Source organism: Haliotis rubra, unplaced genomic scaffold (genome assembly GCF_003918875.1).
Source record: "Haliotis rubra isolate DU_JTF1 unplaced genomic scaffold, ASM391887v1 Scf14, whole genome shotgun sequence".
Taxonomy (NCBI): domain Eukaryota; kingdom Metazoa; phylum Mollusca; class Gastropoda; order Lepetellida; family Haliotidae; genus Haliotis; species Haliotis rubra.
Genome location: NW_025765336.1, coordinates 833,566 through 854,975, shown reverse-complemented (window position 1 = coordinate 854,975; position 21,410 = coordinate 833,566). Strand labels below are relative to the sequence as shown.

At 37.8% G+C, this 21,410-nt stretch overlaps 1 protein-coding gene across 1 annotated transcript; it reads right to left on the bottom strand.

The window, feature by feature from the left end:
• Window positions 1-10,518: 10,518 nt before the first annotated feature.
• Window positions 10,519-13,624, bottom strand: LOC124268774. The gene is made up of 3 exons (XM_046703798.1): window positions 12,670-13,624; window positions 11,838-11,906; window positions 10,519-10,617 (listed from the first exon to the last, which is right to left on the bottom strand). Exons 1-3 carry the CDS (start codon window positions 13,591-13,593, stop codon window positions 10,519-10,521), a joined length of 1,092 nt encoding a protein of 363 aa, XP_046559754.1. The 5' UTR covers window positions 13,594-13,624.
• Between the last annotated feature and the right edge of the window lie 7,786 nt (window positions 13,625-21,410).

The window sequence follows — 21,410 nt, the reverse complement described above, 5'->3', positions numbered from 1 at the left end:
TCATCAGCAGATATTAATTTCAGCAGTATTACAGCTGTATGATGTTTAAAAACAATGATTGTCACTATGCGATACGATGACAGAGCATGTGTTTATGAATCACTATGAAATAGAGGTGATATCAGGTGTTCGCAAAAATGTGAGCCTATCCTGTCCCACCGGTGGCACCCGTCATAAACACATGCAAAGTTTAGTCAAACATTCACCTGAAATAATTCGTAAACGTAAGGTAGAAGTCAAAATAGAGAATTGCAAGGGACATCATTTTGGCAATGATGCATTTTATTTGAAAATTTCCTACATATGTCTAACAAAACTTCTTGAAAGTTTACAGGGGCCTTGAATGTTGTAACCTTGATCAAACAACCTGTGAGCAAGAGTGGTATAACGCTCTTTGAAATCCTAATAAAAACAGCACGCTCGATTGTACCTCAAAAGGTGTGAAATGTAAACACCTAGGCAGCTGTTTGAATATTGCTCGACGTCAAAGGGAAGTTGACTATTGTAAAGTTAAAGTCATCCCTTTTGTCACACAGCCTTGTGGACATTTTTTTTGTCACTATGAATCTTTATGCATAAATCAAAATTTGAAACAGTTTCGGCGACTAACGGCAAAACTGTTTTCAGTCAAGTTCCCTTTCACAAGTAGCAGTCCAATACTTAGAAACACGGCATTTGCAATAAGACAGAGTAGAAATATTAGAAAGAATATATTAATACTTAGAAACATTAAGTTTTAAGTTACTTAATCTCTTTGACACAACCAAAATGTATCTATTCCTAGAAACATCACAGTACGGTGGGGGGTATTTACTTCTGTCAAGTATTATAACTGTACAATCAAACGTTCCATGGCTCTTACTCAAATGAAATGGGACAGTACGACCTGATAAAATTGTCCTTTTAAAGGAGTTCCATGTTCATGAACCTTATTATTTTCTACGAGGTCTTCGACATTTACTATTTTAATGAACTCACCAGCAAAGATGCTGGCAAAACAAGCGACCAACCAAAACTCATAATCTGTAGGACACTTGGATTCGAACTCACGATCTGAAGGTACGAATGGAGCAGCCACCTACCCTGTGTCTTACTGAGCCTGGTTGACATTTATATTTATTGTTAATTTTATTTTTATGTTTTGTTTCCATGTACACTCTTGTTATGTTTGCCTTGTTACCCTACTTTGGCAAATTGACTGTATGTTCTTACAGATGTTGATACTTTCTTGTCAATACATGGAATACTGGTAAAACACTGTTTTTGTTTTGTTTTCTGTTAGTAGTCTAACCTCCTTAAATATTAGAAAGAATATATTAATACTTAGAAACATTAAGTTTTAAGTTACTGAATCTCTTTAACACTACCCAAAATGTATCTATTCCTAGAAACATCACAGTACGGTGGGGAGTATTTACTTCTGTCAAGTATTATAACTGTACAATCAAACATTCAATGGCTCTTACTCAAATGAAAAGGGGCAGTACGACCTGATAAAAATATCCTTTCAAAGGAGTTCCATGTTCATGAACCTTATTAGTTTCTCTTTAAAAACATACTCAATGATGTACTTCTTTTAGAACACAGTAAAATCTTCGTTTTCATTTCAGTAGAATGTGCCTTTAGCAGAATGTGACCAATTACTTATCTGACATGTTTCAATAAAGTATTGTTACAATTGTTACAACTAACACCATATCCCGCCTAATTCCATTTGTGTTTCCGAGATCGGGTGGTCAGGCTCGCTCGCTTGGTGGACACATGTCATCGGTTTCCAATTGCGCAGATCGATGCTCATGATATATACACATATAATGTTGATCACTGGATTGTCTGGTCCAGACTCGATTATTTACAGACCGCCGCCATATTGCTGAGTGCAGCATAAAACTAAACTCACTCACTCACCATTTAAGTTTCATTACACGAAACAATAATTTATAGAAAGGAAGAACCTTTCAGTGTGAGCCATATTGTATGAAGTATCACAAAGATATATGATATAATGGTATCACATAGATGTATGCCGCACAGGTATCACTAAGATGTATTATGTACAACTATCACACAGAAGTATTCTAAGTCTGTTACATGGGTGACCGAAAGGTTCTCTGAAAACACTAAAACATGGACCGTAGACTATTCACAGTTTGCATTTAACTCAGCAGCATACTGACTAGGTTTTCTCTGTTGATGAAAGTGGACTAAAATGGCTAAACAAGCTAACAACATCAGCCACACATGCAGACAAGGTGGCAACGTTGAGGAATGAGTGTCCTTCCAGTGATACATTTAAGATATGGTCAGCGGGTTTTTACTCAGGGAAGGGAAGCATTGAACATGACCCAAGGTGAGGAGGGCCTTCAACTTCCTTCAACTACTATGGGAAATGTTGATCCAATACATGATACGATCATAAATGATCAACAAATCTCCACTCGTTACATGGCCAATGCAGTCGGCATCTCTCACGCGAGAGTTATGGACTGATTATGACAAAGGTTTGAACACGCTCGACTCAAATGCTTTACACTTTAATAATACATACTTCAGGCCCTTCATTTCGGTTTGAAGAAACCCACTTGATTTGTTGCGCAGTTTTTCTCTGTATTTCTTTTTAAGATAATCCAAAACACCAGACGTGAACATAATGAATAATGAAGTCCATCATGGCAGCACTCTGTTTTGACAAGGCATTAACTTTCAAGCTTTATAGCGTTTCGACTTCTTCACATTTGTAAAGTCTTAAGTTTTCTCACGTTAGGGTAATCTAGATTACTTCACATTCTACCACAAGCATTATTATGAAATTTATAACCTTAATTGGTCATCTACTTGGCTGTGTCTGTCATGAAATCAATTAGTGTTCATACAGATTATTTCAAACACATTGTCTGGATAATGTGAGTTTCTGAACTCTATCAACCATAACTCACCTATACGAGAGCACATGTTGCAAACACACAAACAGAAATTATACGTTTGTCAAAAGTGTCAGTTCAATATGTTCGTTCACGTGCTCATGTGTAAAGGCCATCTCCACAGGTTGATCCCAGCCGGGAACAATGACAGCTCGTGCTGTCGCTCCACCTCATTGGGTCAGGAGGAAGAAAACGACACCATGTATTGGGGGAGTCTTGCTTTTTCAGAGAGGTAGAACAAGTAAAACATTCTCGCCCTAATACAATCTCAATAAGACCATTGAACGTAATGCGCAGCAGAGTCTTCCCACGACCTGAAGGTTCACAGGTATGCAATTTTCACAAGCTGTTTGCCAATACGCTTTGCAGATGTGGTTAGTAAATGGACGAACTTTATGTAATACAAATGCGTGCCGTTTCAAAACTGAGTTGTTTCCATTGACTCATTGGGCACAGTGACTAGGCTTGACGTAGCAGAGTAAGTGTGTAAGCTCTACATATGGTCTCTTCATTTTGGTTTTCACACACCCTTTTTCATAAATTTGATTGTTTATATATACATTTATTATGTTTCTTGCCACGTTTACACCACAATGTTTGAGTTCTACAGGATGTAACTTATTGGCTTAAAAATGTAAAAGCAGGATTAAGTTTCCTTATTTCATTTTTTACAAATTCAGTTTCGTTCGTTTAAATTCCACTCAATTTCACTTGACGTTGTGCCATTCAGTGTTGGCACGGTTGTAGTACCATACACATCTCCACACCATGAGACCTTACATAATTATTGCTTCCATGAAGCATAACTCGTGTGTGTTTTTGAATATGTTTTTATCATAATAGAAATATCCTGTCAAAGTCCTTTCGATAACTAAAATGAATGTAATTTGATGAAGCGTGGAGGAGAATGTATTTTCTTCTATGGTGTGATGGAGTAATTACTCATGGAATTACTTGTTTTAGCATGGATTGTGGTAATAATGCACAAACTGCTGTCCTTTAACAATATTATATTCGCTGTCTCATCCAAGCCGTGAGATCAACTGCCTGCGCTCTTATCGCCCATATCAACGTGTAAGACATAATGCTCGTTGTATGTCTATTTTTTGTTTTCTTCTTGTTTCCAATGTTCTCTATATCCGCATTCAACAAAATACGATACATTTAATTGCCGATAATGTTTTCATCGCAATATACAAAACAGGTTTTGAGTTTGATACGGTCCCAATTAGGGAGGTGAATAAAATGGTAACGTATGTATTTGTGAAGCCCAGGTGAATTTTTCCTGTATATTATTACTGAGTTTACTGCTTAATTAAATCACACAATTCACTTTGATGTTCTTTTTTTTTTATAATAAATGGTATTTAAAACAGACTACACTTTCAATGCACTTGTTTCAAAACAAATTTCTGTTAACATTATACGTGTATATATACACACAAAATATATTACGATACGATACAGTGTGTGTGTGTGTGTGTGTGTGTGTGTGTGTGTGTGTGTGTGTGTGTGTGTGTGTGTGTGTGTGTGTGTGTGTGTGTGTGTGTGTGTGTGTGTGTGTGTGTGTGTGTGTGTGACAAACTCACTCACCCAGCATACATGACATGTTAAATAACAACATTAAACGTGCATTCAGAAAGTTGACTATAAACACTGAGAAGTAAAGACTGAGCTGGATGTTTGGAAACTCTTCCGTCGCTCTGGTTACTTATTACATACCACAAACATAACTGTATTTCACTGCAGTTTTATATGTGAATGAATGTCAATGTCAACCATGAGTAGAGATTCTAGTTGGCATCAAATATAAAGTTAATTACAAATACAACTGACAGAGTGTGTTGCCGAATCACGTATAGGTATAGCGTATATGGAATCCAGTTTGACTTTGTAATACCATAGTAATCGTCCTATTCAGCAAATTCGAACGCAGGAAATACAATGAGCACACCCGAATTTACCATAAGTACATATAACAATAACATAAATAATATTTTATGTACTTAATCAAGTCTCGTTCTGCAGTTTCTAACAAAACAGTTGAACATATTTTCTAGATTCAGTTGAAGTGGCTTTGAATTTAATATGATGTTTTCTTACCAGTCCAATAACTCTATCAGGCATATATTTTGCCCAGTCATGTCCAGGAGAAGATTCAGAGGTCTGTGTGCCTGTAAACAAACATTGTAGCAATCAACACCAGTTATATAAAACCGTTGGCTTTCAAAGGTAGCTCAGTGGTTGAACGTTCTTCTCTTCCAACCTACACCCTCTGCAGTGTAACAATTGAAAGGTTGACACAAGTCGAAACACAACAATATTCAAACCAAAAGTAATTACAGACGAAGTATTATTTCATTCATTGTTGTTATTCATCCTGAAAGAAACTTGCATGGGATTCGACATTTAAATATGAATAGATAATTTAACTACTGAAACGGGAACGTTGTTAACCTGAATTGTCCAGAAAATAACTCAATCATAATCAGTTATCCATATCATTACTGCAATGTTAATTGCGGTAAAAATACATTTTAACACTTACCGCTTCGTGTAGTCTGACACCAAATAGGTGAGATTCAGTATAGACATATACAAGGAAGCTGCAGCAATACCGATGTTCACAATGGATTTCTCGTCGTTGATGCTGCTGTACAGGCAGAAACACTCAACGAGGAAGGAGCTGACTTAGCCAGCAGCCACGTGTCTGGACATGAGGGAACACACGTGTTCCACCAGGCCTGTTAAGGATGCACGATAGCCTCGAATGTCCTCAATATCTTCTTCTTTGACTGACCCTTCAGATGCCCTTGACAGTCTCAGCGTGCAGTTATCATACTCACAAGTAAGAAAAACCGAGATGGGCAAGAACAGAAGCAATAACGAATGGTTTAGAAGAGAGGTAACACCACCAACTATAGACGATGATACGAGTAAAGGCCAATACCAGACTACGCCACTGGAAACACAAGTACATGCCGCGAAGACAAGAAGACATACACACGCCCTTTTCACTCTCTGTCTCAGTCTAGTGGCTGAAACAGAACTGTTAAACTTCAACCTTGTTTCACGAAGACGTTCGTGGAATGTACGAACCTTGCTGTGGATGTTGGTACTGAGAGCCCAAAGGTTAAAAATAAAAAAAGTGCGATGCTATTTGATATGGTAAGACTTTTTTCCGAGAATGATTCCGCTTTCGTATAGTATGGTATCATCCGGATAAAATTCAGAGAAAGAAGTATGAAAACCAAACTTGAATATATCCTTGAAGCTACCGCCGAGACATTGCACCATTTGGCTGACTTCGGCTGCTGATAGTCCCATGATAACCCGAACAATGCTATCAGTTTCTGGATACTTGTCAGTGTGGCCTGTACATCATCTGTTTGACTGGATGAACCAGTGGTGTCTGGGGAAAAATTAAACATCTTTCACAGACTGGATACTAAATGTACGTTGTGTCTCTTTGTAAGTTAGACCATTTGATGGTTGGGTTTACAGTATTTGATGTAACTGTCTCCATTTCATGCTCCAGTCACCATAGAACGCCGAATGGACATTAGGTCCACAAAATAAAGCAAATATGTGAATCACCATAATCAAACATCACGACAAACGGAACTAATTGTCCGAAGCTGCAATAAACCGCTAATGGACAGTTGACAAATTAGACTGAGTGATCAGTCAACACCTGAGGCTTGATACCTAATGGGAATTATTGTCAGTTATTTCCTTTGAATGTGTCACTGTAAATTACTTCTCATTTTAGTCTGGTTCATTAAACTCTATTAAACTCTACTGCAGCCATTTCATCTCAGAAGCTTATCATTTCATCTCAATGCAGTCTAAATAAGTGCCGAATACCTCTTTTCCATTATTCGATATGCGTATAAATATGCTTCACTTTGGTACTTGGCAGCAGGATTATGCTTCTTTCAACCATATGGAAACACCATTTGGCGCATATGGTCTCTTTGTCAGCAAAACATCAAGTTATAGACCGTCAGTGCCCGACCACCAGTCATGACAACTAAATTAAGTTTAAACAACGCACGTCTGAAACAGGTTCCATCCAGCAACCCTTACAGTCGTTACCATATCTGGCAACAGATGTAGCTGCTCAAATAGACATCTATGCATCTACGGCATTTGTAAAAGACGCCCAGTCCCACGGGCAAGTTTGACAACGGAACATTAACGTCCTTGTCTCAGGTGTAGACTGACTGACTGAGTTTGGTTTTACGCCGCTTTTAGCAATATTCCAGCAACATCACGGCGGGGGACACCAGAAATGGGCCTCACACATTGTACCCATGTGGGGATTCGAACCCGGGTCTTCGGCGTGACGAGCCAACGCTTTAACCACTAGGCTACCCTACCGCCCCCTCAGTTGTAGAAGGCAATACTTGTGATAGGAAGCACTTCCGTAGAGAAGTGTCATGTTCCTCTTTTACTGAACTGACGGCATGTCACATGCCTTGTGGCGTATATCTTGAGGATGAATCAGATTCTGATCAGTCTGATGTAGAAGATGATTTGTGATTCATACCTTGACAACAATCAACATGTGCAAGCGTTTCTGTTTATAACAATGCATTAGAAATCCAACACATACTTCCTTTCCAATTACGATGCTTTTCAACCAAATGACTATTACTTATCAGTTCTGATTAGTGGCATTTACAAAAATCAACATGTCGCTAATACTACCTTGTATTCCTTTTTGCTTCATGTTAAATGGCAAAGCATCATTTGATAATGTGATGTATCTGATTTTGAGATGACCCCTTTTGCCGTCACTGATAGTGATTTTATGCACATTTGCATGTCCAGGTGGCTGTTCTGATTAGTCGCCTAACGACCATGACAGTTAAGATGTTATTTTGTCTTGATATAATAACAGCTTATATAGACAACATTTTTATGATTAAATCATAATTCATGAAATTCAAAATTCACAATGGTAGAACATTTATAATGCATCATGCCAAATTAGAAACCGATTGTACTTGTATTTTTTTAGTAAAGTGACCAAACACCGTCACGAAAGGTTTTCTGCCAGATTATACACACCAGCGTCAACTTATACCACAGACGCTTTCACAACCGGTCAACGTGTCTGTGTCAAGGAGCTGAAGAGTAATGATAACAACACACTGTGGTCACAACGCACCTCTTCGTGGGCGTGTGTGTCTTGTGACAGGACAATCACTATTGCCATTATATGTACAGAACATGTGGCAGTCATCGAACATATTCCATCCAATGTCAATCAAATTTAACAAAATCGACAATAAACACAGTAATGAGTGTATTTCTACCAGGTCTTTTAATGGTGCATGGTAACCTCGAATGTCCTCAATATTCTCTTATTTGATGTATCCATCACATGCAATTAACAGTCTCAATCATCAAACTCATAAGGGAAAGGAACATGGACAAGAACAGAAGCATTGACGAACTGTTCAGCACGAGTCCAGAAGTACCTAGACGTGTCAGTTATCATGGTCATCTTGCAATGGCCACACATCCGAATCCGAGAAGAGCCTAATGCAAACACATGCTCTCTTCACCTTATACTTCAGTCTCGTTTCTACAACACAACTGTTAAACTGAAAGCGAAGACGTTTGTAGAATATGCGAACCTTGCTGAGACTGTTGGTGCTGAGACTCCAATAGGGTAAAACAAACAGTTACAATATGACTAGTGAATATAAGATGTGCATCCTTGAAAAATTCAAGATTTGAAAGACATGCATAATATATACTGAACCGCAAAACAACGTCACTCCCTTTTTGAAATTGGTAATCAGTTTAATTCAAACACATGTAAATAGCATAATAATAAGCCCCATAATAACCCGTACAAAGTTGTCAGTCTTCGGATACTTGTCAATGTTCCCTTCACATCATCTGTACCAGTGGACGAATTGACATTATATTTTAAACCTTTGACATTTTCAACAGACTCGATAATAAATATACATGTATGTTGTATTCTCTGTGCAAGATGTGTGTTATTATTCTATTCTCAACTCGAAGTCACATGTATTGAGGGTGCATCATTTAATTCAGAAGACAGTTCAATACGACAAGACGTAAAACATGGAATACACAGAACTATTAATGACACCGCATGTTACTGGCTGAACACTTAAAAAGCCTTTCATGAAAAATACATGATTGGGTGAGTGAGTGAGTGAGTTAAAATTTAAAGTCACACCGGCAATATTTCAGCCATACCGTGAGTAAAACAGGTAACACGTTAACAATAATTAATGTTAGAGTATAATATCTGTCGACAAAGGACAGAAAAAACAAATTGAATATCAATTTTTAAAATATTAAAATTAGTATTTAAATTGTATACCTATTTGGGACAATACAATATATAAAATGGAATATAGATCGCGAGCAACCAAAGGAAGATCACCATACTAGAGACCATGGGGTCTTACAATACCATTGCTACCTGCATGAAACAATGATTTGTTTGAAATTGGATTTACATACATGACGGGAAGTATGATTGAAAATTATCTGAATTGTTCTGTCAATCAATGTCTGGCACATACTTGTTTGCCCTGAAACCTTTCTGATTTAACAAACGGGTTATTAATGCGGTAGCTGAAAGAATCAACTTATTTATCAACAAGAATATAATGAATTAAGAAACATAGACGATGCTTTCACATCTATATGTACAGATGCACCCAAGGATGGTGACAAAGTTTCCAGCGCCACCGTCAATGAATCTAGGTCTTTGGCATCAAGACTATCGGATAACTGTTCCAATGATCTCGGTACTGGCCAACATGACATCTTTTGTTGTTTGTCCAGTCATGTTCACATCGTTGGTAACACAGATAAACCAGCAATATAAACACTCTGTGACACTGCTTGTTATCTCATTCAGTGATTATAAATGAGAAATTGTATACATCCAACTCAGGGACCTTGCAGAAAACTTTGGATGCTGATAAACTGTAGCATTATAGCTTAGACACAAGCTTCAAGTCTTTATCTGTGATATTCCAGTTCTTTCACTGTCCTTTGTCGACAGGTTTTTTAGTCTAAAATGTATTATTAATGTATAACTTGTTTCAGTCACGATTCGGTTGAAAAACGGCCGATATGACAAGAAATAACAACAAACAATCTCACTGAATAACGAAAGGTTCAAGTATTAGTTGGTCCAATTATATTGCCGTAGCGTTTCCGTCTTGACATCCACCGGTTGATTCTGGTTTAAACTGGATCACAATGAAAATGTAGGTGAGAAGGGTACCGATGATCTGCTCAAACAAAGAAGAAAAAGTTATTGCAATATTGTTTTTTTCAAGGCAGCATTCAAGCCTTTATTCAGCTATATGATCAGGGGTCTTTAAATAATGGAAACTGGACAAGACATGACTTAAACTGACACAGTGACTTTCGATCTGTGCAGTTGGGAAACGGCACTGTATCAATTAAATCAGTGAGTCCGCCCACTGATCCTGTTTATGGTTATAATGTCTTATATTTAGTGGAGAAAAGAACTGTTTCATATTACAAACTGACAAATACCATTGTGGATAATCGCGAGTATATGTATTCAAAATACCGTCAGGATAGTATCCTTCGTGATGGTCATGAGGCCTAAAGCACTGATTCCGATCTGACGTTGAGCCAACTTGTTCGTGAACAGAGTGACCTAGATGTAAAGATCATAAGATAAACATTCAGCTGACAACAGGCAACGTAAAAATTTCATCACAATGTATCATATAATGGGTAGTCTTTTTCGACAGAGACACAAATATGAATGTTATGAGTGTTAATTATCTCATGCAGTCATTTGTATTCATATAATAATAATGTTATGAATATTTTATGAATATTTGGACCCTTCGGTCACCATAACTTGATTAAAAGGCGGACATCACGTGTAAACTTATCTTACAACTCGATGATTTGGAAAATCAATTGATTTCGTTGTTGACAAGCAAAGTTATTGGTATGCGCAATGCTGCATGTCATTGATGCCTATTGCAAGAGATGTTGTTTGTCATTCATCGACTGTTGACCATTGGCCAGCAAACGTTAGCAAACAAATGACGTTTTAAGTTACCTGCAGAATCTCAACGCTTCATCCGATCATGTCAAGTTAAAAACAGAATGGCTTCCACATATTTGTTTGTCCAACAAATGAGCTTTAATAGAGCCAGACGATCTGTCAGACCTTTATGGACCTCGACGTTTCAGTAAACGTACAGTGAAGAGAAAATGTTATTTCTTAAAACTAAAATCCGCCGGAGCCATTGACATTCCACCGAAATGCAGCTAATTCAGGATGGTGATGGTGGTGTGTGAGAGTGTGTGTGAGAGAGAGAGAGAGAGGGGAGAGAGAGAGAGTCACATGGAGTTGACTCTACCCTTGTGATGATTTATGTTGGGAAGACATAGCACGGAATATCGACACGAGTCAGTCAGCATGGAACAGATATCAGTAGATTTTGTGTTTCCAATGGTGTCTGTCAATATTTTATTCTGAAAATCATTCCACTTCCAAGAAAGTTCATATACCAGAGAAAGAAACATATGGCAGTATTCTAAATTATTCAATACAGTTGACATTCTGGCAGGGAAGTCAGCAACCGTTGGCTTCTAACATCAGAGGAGGTTACAGTGAAGTGAGAAAGTGTGTTGCAGAAGTATTCAGTAAGTGTGGAATCTTTATGCATGGAAGTCTGTGTAGGTGAGCTTGGAAATTTTTTACATTCCCTTTGATGTCATTGCAATAAATATTGACTTTTTCAGAAATTCGGGTTATAGGAATTATGCTGAACAACAATGCACATGTAATTAAAGGAACATATCTAATTAACTCAAGAAGAGTTGTCATTCAGTTAACAGTAATAATTGATTTCTTACCAGTCCAATTACTCTATCTGGCATATTTCTCCCAGCCAATTCATGCAGAATATTCAGAGGTTGATGCGCCTGTATACATGAAATATATATATATACAAATATATATGATGAAAAGGAAAGGATTTCAATCATTTCAATTTCAACTTTTGCAAACACCTGGAATTACCCCTATATGTATTTGAAGGTGATTCGTGAACGCACAGTTCGTGGACGATTTGCTTTTGGCAGCAATTAATCGGTTGAAATATTTTGGAAGAATGGCAGAGACGGCTAAATTCAAGAAAGCCACACTTTGCTTATGTCACAAGAATTATCATTACACGTATTTGGATTAAAAGACAGTGGAAGCTGCCACAGATGTCCAATCCGGCAAATTGTATAACACCAGCATAAAATCTCAGTCCCGTCCGTGGCTCGTACATTTATCATCATTTAAAAGCTCTGCTATTCCGGATCACGACATGAAATGAACGATTATGTGTTTATATAGTAATCATCGCTGTCTAATCCGGCGACCGGATGTGTATTGTCACCAACTGATCCAGCATTGGTTGCCGACATGGTTGCCGACATAGGTGATTTTATCTTAGATCAGTATGAGTATATGTAACTTGTGAAAATTGTCACGGTATTGTGGAATCATGAAACACTGTTCACATGGGTTCGTTTTAAGAACAATGCATTAGAGAAAGCCTAAGAAAGCTTTATGACTTAGAAATGTCCAATCATAGAATCTATTTGTGATCATTCAGTACATTTAGTTTTTGGAATGTGTCAGTTTCTGCATTATGTATGTCATTTTACACCTTTACAACAATATTCTAACCCTTACCGCTTCATGCAGTCTGACACCGGTATAGGTGAGGGCGACGAGATGCATAATGGACGAGGACACAGCAAATGAGGTGACAGAAAGGGTCGTAAGAGACTTATCATCGTTGATGATGTTGTACAGACAGAAGCATACAGCAAGGAAGGAGCTGACGTAGCCAGCAGCGACGTATCTGGACATGAGGGAACACACATGTTCCACCAGGTCTGTTAAGGATGCATGGTAGCCTCGAATGTCCTCAATCTCCTCTTCTTTCACGGACCCTTCAGAAACCCTTGTCAGTCTCATTGTGCAGTTATCATACTCATAAGTAAGTAGAAGGGAGATGCACAAGAATAGAAGCAATAACGAATGGTTTAGCAGGGTGATACAACCACTTGTTATCGAAGACAAAACTAGTAAAGGCCAAAAGAAATAAGTGGATGTATCACCTAGCATGTTCATAAATAATCCGGTGGCCACACCAATAGATGCTGCGGAGAACGTAATGCATACACATGTCTTCTTCACCCTCTGCCTCAGTCTTGTTGCTGAAACACAACTTTCAAACTTCAATTGTGCTTCGCAAAGACGTTTGTAGAATATGCGAACCTTGCTGTGGATGTTGGTACTGAGAATCCAATAGGTTAAACTTAAAAAACCCACAATGTGGTTAACGATGGTAAGACTTGCGTCGATGAAAGATTTAGAGTCGATATACCACGTAATCATATAGATACAGTGGAACATGTAAAATACGCACACCATAACTGAATATATCCGGGAAGCTACCGTCGTGCCGTTGCAGCATTTTTCTGAGTTTGGTTGCTGATAGTCCCATGAACATCCGGACAAAGCTATCAGTCTCTGGATACATGTCAGTGTGTCCTGTGCATCATCTGTTTCACTAGATGAACCAACGGCATTGTTCACAACCTTAAACATCTTCCACAGACTGGATAATATATGTGTGATAAATTCTTGGACTGGCTCTTCAGCTCGTACTGTTCTCAACTCAGTGTGACCAGTGTTTGAAGATACCCGTTTCCATGACGATGCATTAGTTAACTCAATAACAAAATTCAATATCACAAACGTTCTATAATGCTCTTAAGTGCTCAGGCGAATCCAGTGTGAGTAAATATAACATTATGCATCTGACTGTAATTACATTCACAGTACGAGCCTAAACAGTTAAAAGCTTTTAATGTAAGTCGAAATAGAAAGCTATCGGAAACGGTTTATCAATCAAGCTATGGCACATTATTCCATGAATTCAAACATTTTTATGGTTTTATTGATGGGGTCTTAATGTATTAACTGATAAGGTCATTTGTAATTTCGAGCAAATATTGTCTGCATTTGAAACCTACATTTCGTCACCTCTGTCTGAAAATGTATATATGAAAGTCATTTTCAAAGCATGAAAACAACCTTTGAGTTTGATGCTATGGAACTGTCTGTAATTTGGTTAATGGAATTCTGTTCTATAACATATTGTGGACCGGTATGTCAAATTTGAGAGTCTAGAATGCCATTACGTTGCATTATTTAACAAGGAAATAAATGTCATTGACTATCATGAATAACATCATTTATATCTGTCTGCAATGGTGTTGGTTAATTGATCATTGTTGATAATATATAATGGGTGTTGTTATGAGGTTGTGTACTTGTGCAACCGTGTTTCACTTGTTTTACCTCGTACTGTTGGATTCCGTTAGTGACAGTGGTGATATTTTTAGACTTCTAGTTAGTGACTCAGTGGTGAAAAAGCTACAAAGACTTATTCCAGAATGATTGCTGAGGGCATGTGGATTTCTTACCATCTCATTATCTTCAGTCACCAAAAAAGTTTATTGCTTATATACTGTCTAGGTTCAGCTGCTCTGTTGTGAGAGGTTTTTACTGACTCTGACTCTGACATAGTTACTGCCATACAATACATAGCTGAATTTATTTGTATTGGTTTGGAGACTTAGCCAATGTTGGAATAGAATTGTTAATTACATTATATTGCACATCTGGTTCTTCCACGGGCTGACTCCCTGTTGACTATTATAACAGTCCACCGTGAGGCATCCTGTCACAGAGTCCAATGTAAGTCAAACCAACAAAGTATAGAATTGTATAGAATGTACATTTTGTAATCCCTTGAGTACAGTTTACGTCTTCACATATCATAATCAGCATTATTATACCATAGTATGGATAGGGTAGAACAAATTGTAACTGTCACTGATGATTGAATCAGGGTTTGTTGGTCTCATGGGATAAGTCTAAAATGAAGCAGTTTCCTTTCCCTTCTGTTCTAGAACACATCAGAAATTATTACATATGCACAACATTCTTGAATATATCCAGGAAGTTACTGGTGAGCCATTGCACCTTTTTACTGATTTCGGCTCCGGATTGTCACATGATAGCCCGGACAACACTATCAGACTTTGGATACTTGTCAATGTTTCCTGTACAGCATCCACACTAATGGATGTTTGAAAACCCTTGACATCTTCATCAGATTGGGTTTTGTATTCTCCGTTCAGGAAGCACGTTATTGTTCTATTCTGAAATACATTTCACCTGAAATTGGCTTAAAAGTCTTCATGATGCATCAGTTAATTCAAGACGTAAAACATGAAATACACACATATATTTATTTGCATGTGATTGTCAATTACTAGCTAAACGTTTTAAAAGCCTTTAATGGAAAACATAATAATGAAAGTAATCTGAAGTGATCTATCGATCAAGTTGTGGCACATAATTGTTTCCCATCCAGCTAGAGTTTGTTATGCAATTGAACAAACGGGTTGTTAATGCAGTGGCTGATTAGGTTTGTTTAACTATCAAGGAATAAGTGGAATCTACAGGAAATTGTTATGAGCATCATGTCGTACACTGAGTGACATTTGAAAATATTTGCAATGCATGAAAATAATAAATTTGTTAACTTCGTCGAAGGATGATTAAGTGAATGGTCGAGTTAAGGTATTGTCTTTCCCGTTTACAGGCAACACTGCTTGCACCACTGAAAGACAGTACACGACATAAACCTAACGTTGTCATTGAAACCTTTCACCCCCGACGCACCGTCAGCTCATTTTCAGACATGGCACTCACAAAGTGGTATTGATTCCCGACTTGGTCTTTAGCTTCCACAGAATCATTAATAATATCATTAATGTCAGTCTACCCTGGTCTGGTTTGATAAGTAGTTTGTTGGTATGTGGCTGTGTCAACCTGATGTAGGAAGAAAGTTCTGAATGAAACATTCCATCACAGAAGCCAATGTAAGGCAAACCAACGCAATGCAGAATTGTATAGAAAGTACTAGTATTGTGTAAAGCCTCGGACACAATATAAGACTGATGGGTATGTTATAGATACGATTCCAAAGGAGATCCATGGATCAAATGGTTCCAGCCCTCTTCTCTTGTTACAAGTAGCAAAAATAGAGAGGGGTGGGTTTAGGTGGGGATGGTGGGGTATTTTCGTTGTTCATGGTTGCAAACACATTAATAATTATTTCAGGGAGAAACAGATTTGGGCTTAATAGTTTCCCAACACATACATCAGCTCTTGAATATTTTTTTTCCACAATGACTCTAAGTAAAGCCAAAACCGTCAGTACAACTATGACAGGGGGAAAGTAGGAAATCATAAAAAAACGTCCAACAATACAGAACAACACCACACAGAGTGACACCACTGCTTATTCCACTCAGTGATTAAAAACGTAAACAAATCATTAGGCGTTACATCAGGGATCTTATGCAAAAGAATTGAGACAAATATAATACATCAAATAAAAACATCTTTCTCAAACACCTATACCTAGATTTGTTGCCTCTCTAGAGTTGAAGAGGTCATTTTAAGACGATGTCATATTGACCAGTTAAGATATGTACATGGCTATTTATTGCAAGGTTCTCTATCCCCTATAATGAACGATCCCCAATAAAGATCTTTTTAAAATCAGTGCACATTTACTTACTGACTCTTAAAAAGAAATTGAATTAATTGATACAATTTGCTGAGTATATATACTACCCATCAAAAGTTTAGACTCACTAGCGTAAATGCAGCCACTTACTTCAGTCAACTGTTCTAAACTAGATTTTGTAAAATATTCCATACTGTTTATGGGTACTGTTCACACATGAACTGATGTATTGGAAAACAAATTCGTAACACTGAAAGATAATTGTCATGAGTTCAATAAATGATGAAATTCAGTAAAAATTGGTGAATTCTTAGCCAAACTTTACATCAAAACGCAGCTGTTCGATATTTGCACATGCTTTTCAGCAATGTGATGCATGATCCTCGTGCATTCATCTACATAAGGTTTGCAGTTGGTTCACCCAAGCTAGTGGAGAAATTCATCTTCGATGTAACCACATATATACTGAACATCATTGAAAACGCACCACTTATAAAAGTTCAGAATATGAAAAGCACGTGTAAGGAATTGATAGTTGTTTAGTGGATAATAACAGATGGACGTCTGACAAAAACAACAACACAGAAACGACGCTCATTCATTTAAATGTTCCCCCAGTCAGAAAGGATCAAACACACGTGGGGTCAAATCGAAAAGTCAATATCGCGTGTGACCGACATTTGCATTGACACATACAGTTCAACGTCTCCTCATTGAATCAATAAGCGTTCGAATAGAGTTCTTGAGGATGGCATTTCATTTCTGCAGTAGTGCAGCCTCAAGTTCCCGGATGTTTCGAATCTGTTGTCGCCGCGAAAGACTTTGACCAATTTCATCCCACAAGTGCTCCATGGGAGATACATCTGGCGACTAGTGTGCTGGCCAGTAAATAACCTGCAGTTTGCAGTTGGTTTACCCAAGTTAGTGGAGAAATTCATCTTCGATGTAACCATATATATATGCATAACATATAGTGAGTGCTTTAAGTGAGTCTAAACTATTGATGGGTAGTATACATTGTAAAAAAATAAGTAAAAATAGTAATTTAGCTGACTAAACACATAACTGAAACTGAATTGTAGCCCATTTCTATATAGTATTGTTATGGATAGTCACACATTACAGCTTAGACACAAGCTTTAAATCTTTATTTGTGATATTCTAGTTCTTACTCTCCTTTGTCGACAGGTCTAAACATTTCTTATCGATGTATAACATGTTTTAGTCACGCTTCGTTTAAAAACAGCCGATGTGACAAGAACTAACTATCTCACTGAATAACGAAAGATTCAACTTCAAGTATGAGTCGGTCCAACTATATTGCCGTAGCATTTCCATCCTGTCGACATCCACCACTTGAATCCGGTTTAAACTGGATCACAATGAAAACGTAGGTGAGGAGGGTACCGATTATCTGTTCAAACAAAGAAGCAAAAGTTATTGATTTAACCGAATCAACAAACCTGAATACTGATCCTGTCCAGCATGTTTTCTTGAAGTCAGTTCTAACTGGTTCTTCAGGAAGCAGCGAAGCAATTGTAGGACAGAGACGTACATAAGAGAAGATATGTAGGGATATTATGTCATATATTAGTCGAGGATAGAACTGTGTTATTTTACAACCTGGCAAACAACATTGTGGTTGAGTAATATGTGTATGTATTCAACATACCGTTAGGATAGTGTCCTTCGTGATGGTCATAAGGTCAAAAGCACTGGTTCCGATCTGACGTTGAGACAACTTGTTGGTGAACAGAGTGACCTAGTTACAGATCGTAAGATAAATCTTCAGTTGACAACAGATGTGTACACATTTCATCACTATGATGGGTGGCTTCTTCGATAGGATAAAAGCAACGGATACAAACGGTTTCATATAGAGATAGAGATCCACATTTGAAATGTATCTACTACTTTCAATTTTAACACACAATAAAATGAATTGCCAAACGAGAAAGCCAGCCCAGTTCGATATCCGTGCCTGTAGGTTTCTACTTCTTGGGTATCGTTCCCCAATTTAAACTGTTAGAATTAGTGAACATATGTCCAAGTGAAAACCCTTAAGAGAGGGGGAGTTGTAAAGTATCCCGGGAGTATCATGGGTCGAAAATAACGCTTATATATCTCAGTACATAAATAGTAATATTGTTATTTTTGCAGGCGAATAAACTTACACGTTCAAAAATAAGGCATTTATAAATACATAATGCAATATATGTTGTATTATACCTTTTTTATCAAATATGATATAATTGCAATAAATATTGCTTTATTCAGAAATTCGGGTTATATGAATTATGCTGAACAAACATGCACATATAATTAAAATAACATATCCAATTAACTCATGAAGAGATGAAGTGTTTTATTTGTTTTCTTACCAGTCCCAATTACTCTATATGGCATATTTCTCCCAGCCTCAGGGCTGTGGTTTCCTTAAGAGAAGCTACTTCACATCAATCACTGAGGTCAGGCAGTTATCCGAGCCATTAACCCCTGGGACCCTCGACTGTCCATTCAGTCATTGATGACCTGGCCCCGAATTCTCGAAACAAACTTAAGTTTTTACTCCAATTTCAAACTGAGTTTGACTATTTGAAACAGGTGAATTTTAACTCAGCTCGAACAACTTCAGTATTCTATTCACCAAACTCAAATTATCCACTATGTTGAATTTAATATCGATTTCAATTCATTCTGGGAAATGTGTTTTCTCAATTTTGAGTAAAAACTCTCTAACTTAAGTCTAAAACTCAGACTTATCCTTACATGAAGCAGAAGCATCAAAACCCGAGTGTCTTCGATCTCTACGCATGGATCATATCAAGAAGAACTTGACCAGGCGCAGCTCCCTGTCTCTATGTAGATCTACCAGACGTCTGTGTGATGATAAGTCTTGAGTCTTGACCATTTTGCCAGAAGTAAGGGATTCCAGCAGATATACAACCTCGGAACCTCAAAGAACCTCAAGACTGGGCTCAATCTTAGCACCCATCAGCTCTGTCATCACCATGGTGAAGGCTGCAAACTCATTCAGAATGTCAGAGATCCATTCTATAGACCTCAGCCTCATCAGATTTGATAAAGGTCCCAATGCGTCAGTGCATCTTGGTCTCCGTTTGGATTTTATTGCCAAAAATTAGCCTGACCTACAGTTTCACATCCCACCATTATCTTCAATACTTGGCAATGAAGATAAGGAAGACTTATCACTGCGTCTGGTCAGAGTCCAACGCATCTATCTACATAGAATGAGCACGAGCCGTCAGAAGTTAAGATGACTCTACATCCCGCTCATGAGAGATCTGACAGCAAAAGTATCCAAAACAACTATATCCTTCTGGATGAGATCGGTGATACTTCGTGTATACAGAGATGTAGTAAGCTTAGAACCTCCCTCAGCTTCCAACCTACACGAAGTAAGAGCACTATATGGCATTTGTTCCTTCCCTACCATCATGGAAGGATGCTTTGGGAATATTTTTCTTTTATGTTCAATCATTTTTATTTGAGATTATTTGCGAAGAAAAACTCAATTTATGCCATCAAATCAACACATGCAGCTGTTGTACAGCATGTCAAAAGGGTAGATTACCAGGCCGGTCACATATGGGGTCAGTCATTCTTCCACAGCCTGAACTCCCATCTCCAACTGAGTGGGGCTGGATACAGAAGGAAAGTGGACAGTATGTTCCCTACTGGACGAGACAGTATGTTCCCTACTGGACGACACTACACCAAGCATCAGAGTCTTGTCAGGAGTTGGTATCTTGTCTGTATAAAGGGCTGTAACAACCGATGCAAGTACAAACAGTCCTCACTTCCATGCGCTGGTGCGAGAGCCAGTGTTCATAACACTGACTCAATTATGTTTTCAAGATGTTTAACCAGTATTTTGGGTCAGTACTTTTACTCAAGGTCGTCCTAGTAGGGTATTGAGTATTGATGACCTGCTTGTCAGCCGATCCAAATTTTCTCGTGTGAAAGTGAAAATAGACATAACAAGCAACTAAGGTTAGACTTAATTCCAATTTCTTGTTTCATAAGAAAATGGTATTTACAAATGAATTTTAATTATAAATTGTAATAACATCGTATTTCTATATTTTATGGCGAGGTGTAGGCAGCATGACCTTAACTAAGACGTCACAGACTGCCTCTGTTTGATGAAGTCGTAAAATGATTCACAATGCATTTGGTTCACTGGTTACACCAGTTGTGTGTTCTTTGCGCTTATTCAGTATAGTTTTGTAACGCACAATGCTGCACGACGTGTTTGCAAGGATTAGAAGGAGCGTAGTGTTGCAATATACAAGTGCTTATATGTATCAAATAATACTGATTAATATTTATGTATCCATTTGAATGAGTTGGTCTCAAATTTTTGGAGTTTTGGAGCTTATTCAGTGTAGTTTTGTAACGCACAATGTGATTGATATAATATCAAGTCCGTTCCAGACCGCCAAACGTTTCTAGCGGTAGAGCCTTGTTTTCAGATTTTCACGATTTCCAGATTTCCGTTTGTCAGAGCACGTTGTACGACAGAACACGCTGCACGACGTGTTTGCAAGGATTAGAAGGAGCGTAGTGTTGCAATATACAAGTGCTTAGATGTATCAAATAATACTGATTAATATTTATGTATCCATTTGAATGAATTTGTGGAGTGGTTATTGTACTAAGTTGCGCAGTAGGACGGCACCCATTCAAGAGGAAACGAGACTGTTGTGTAATCAACGTTTTGACTTGTCCTGTTTTCTTTGCTTCGGGCAAGCGTCTATGTTACTAGAAGAAAGAACCTCGAATTGTTACAGTT

Bases quoted from the DNA above. Each gene is read 5' to 3' on its own strand.
- LOC124268774 (XM_046703798.1), bottom strand. From the start codon at position 13,593: ATGTTTAAGGTTGTGAACAATGCCGTTGGTTCATCTAGTGAAACAGAT. The intron at 11,907-12,669 runs GTAAGGGTTAGA...TCATGTATACAG, and splicing joins GTGTCAGACTGCATGAAGCG to GCGCATCAACCTCTGAATAT. The intron at 10,618-11,837 runs GTAAGAAATCAA...CTTTACATCTAG, and splicing joins CAGATAGAGTAATTGGACTG to GTCACTCTGTTCACGAACAA.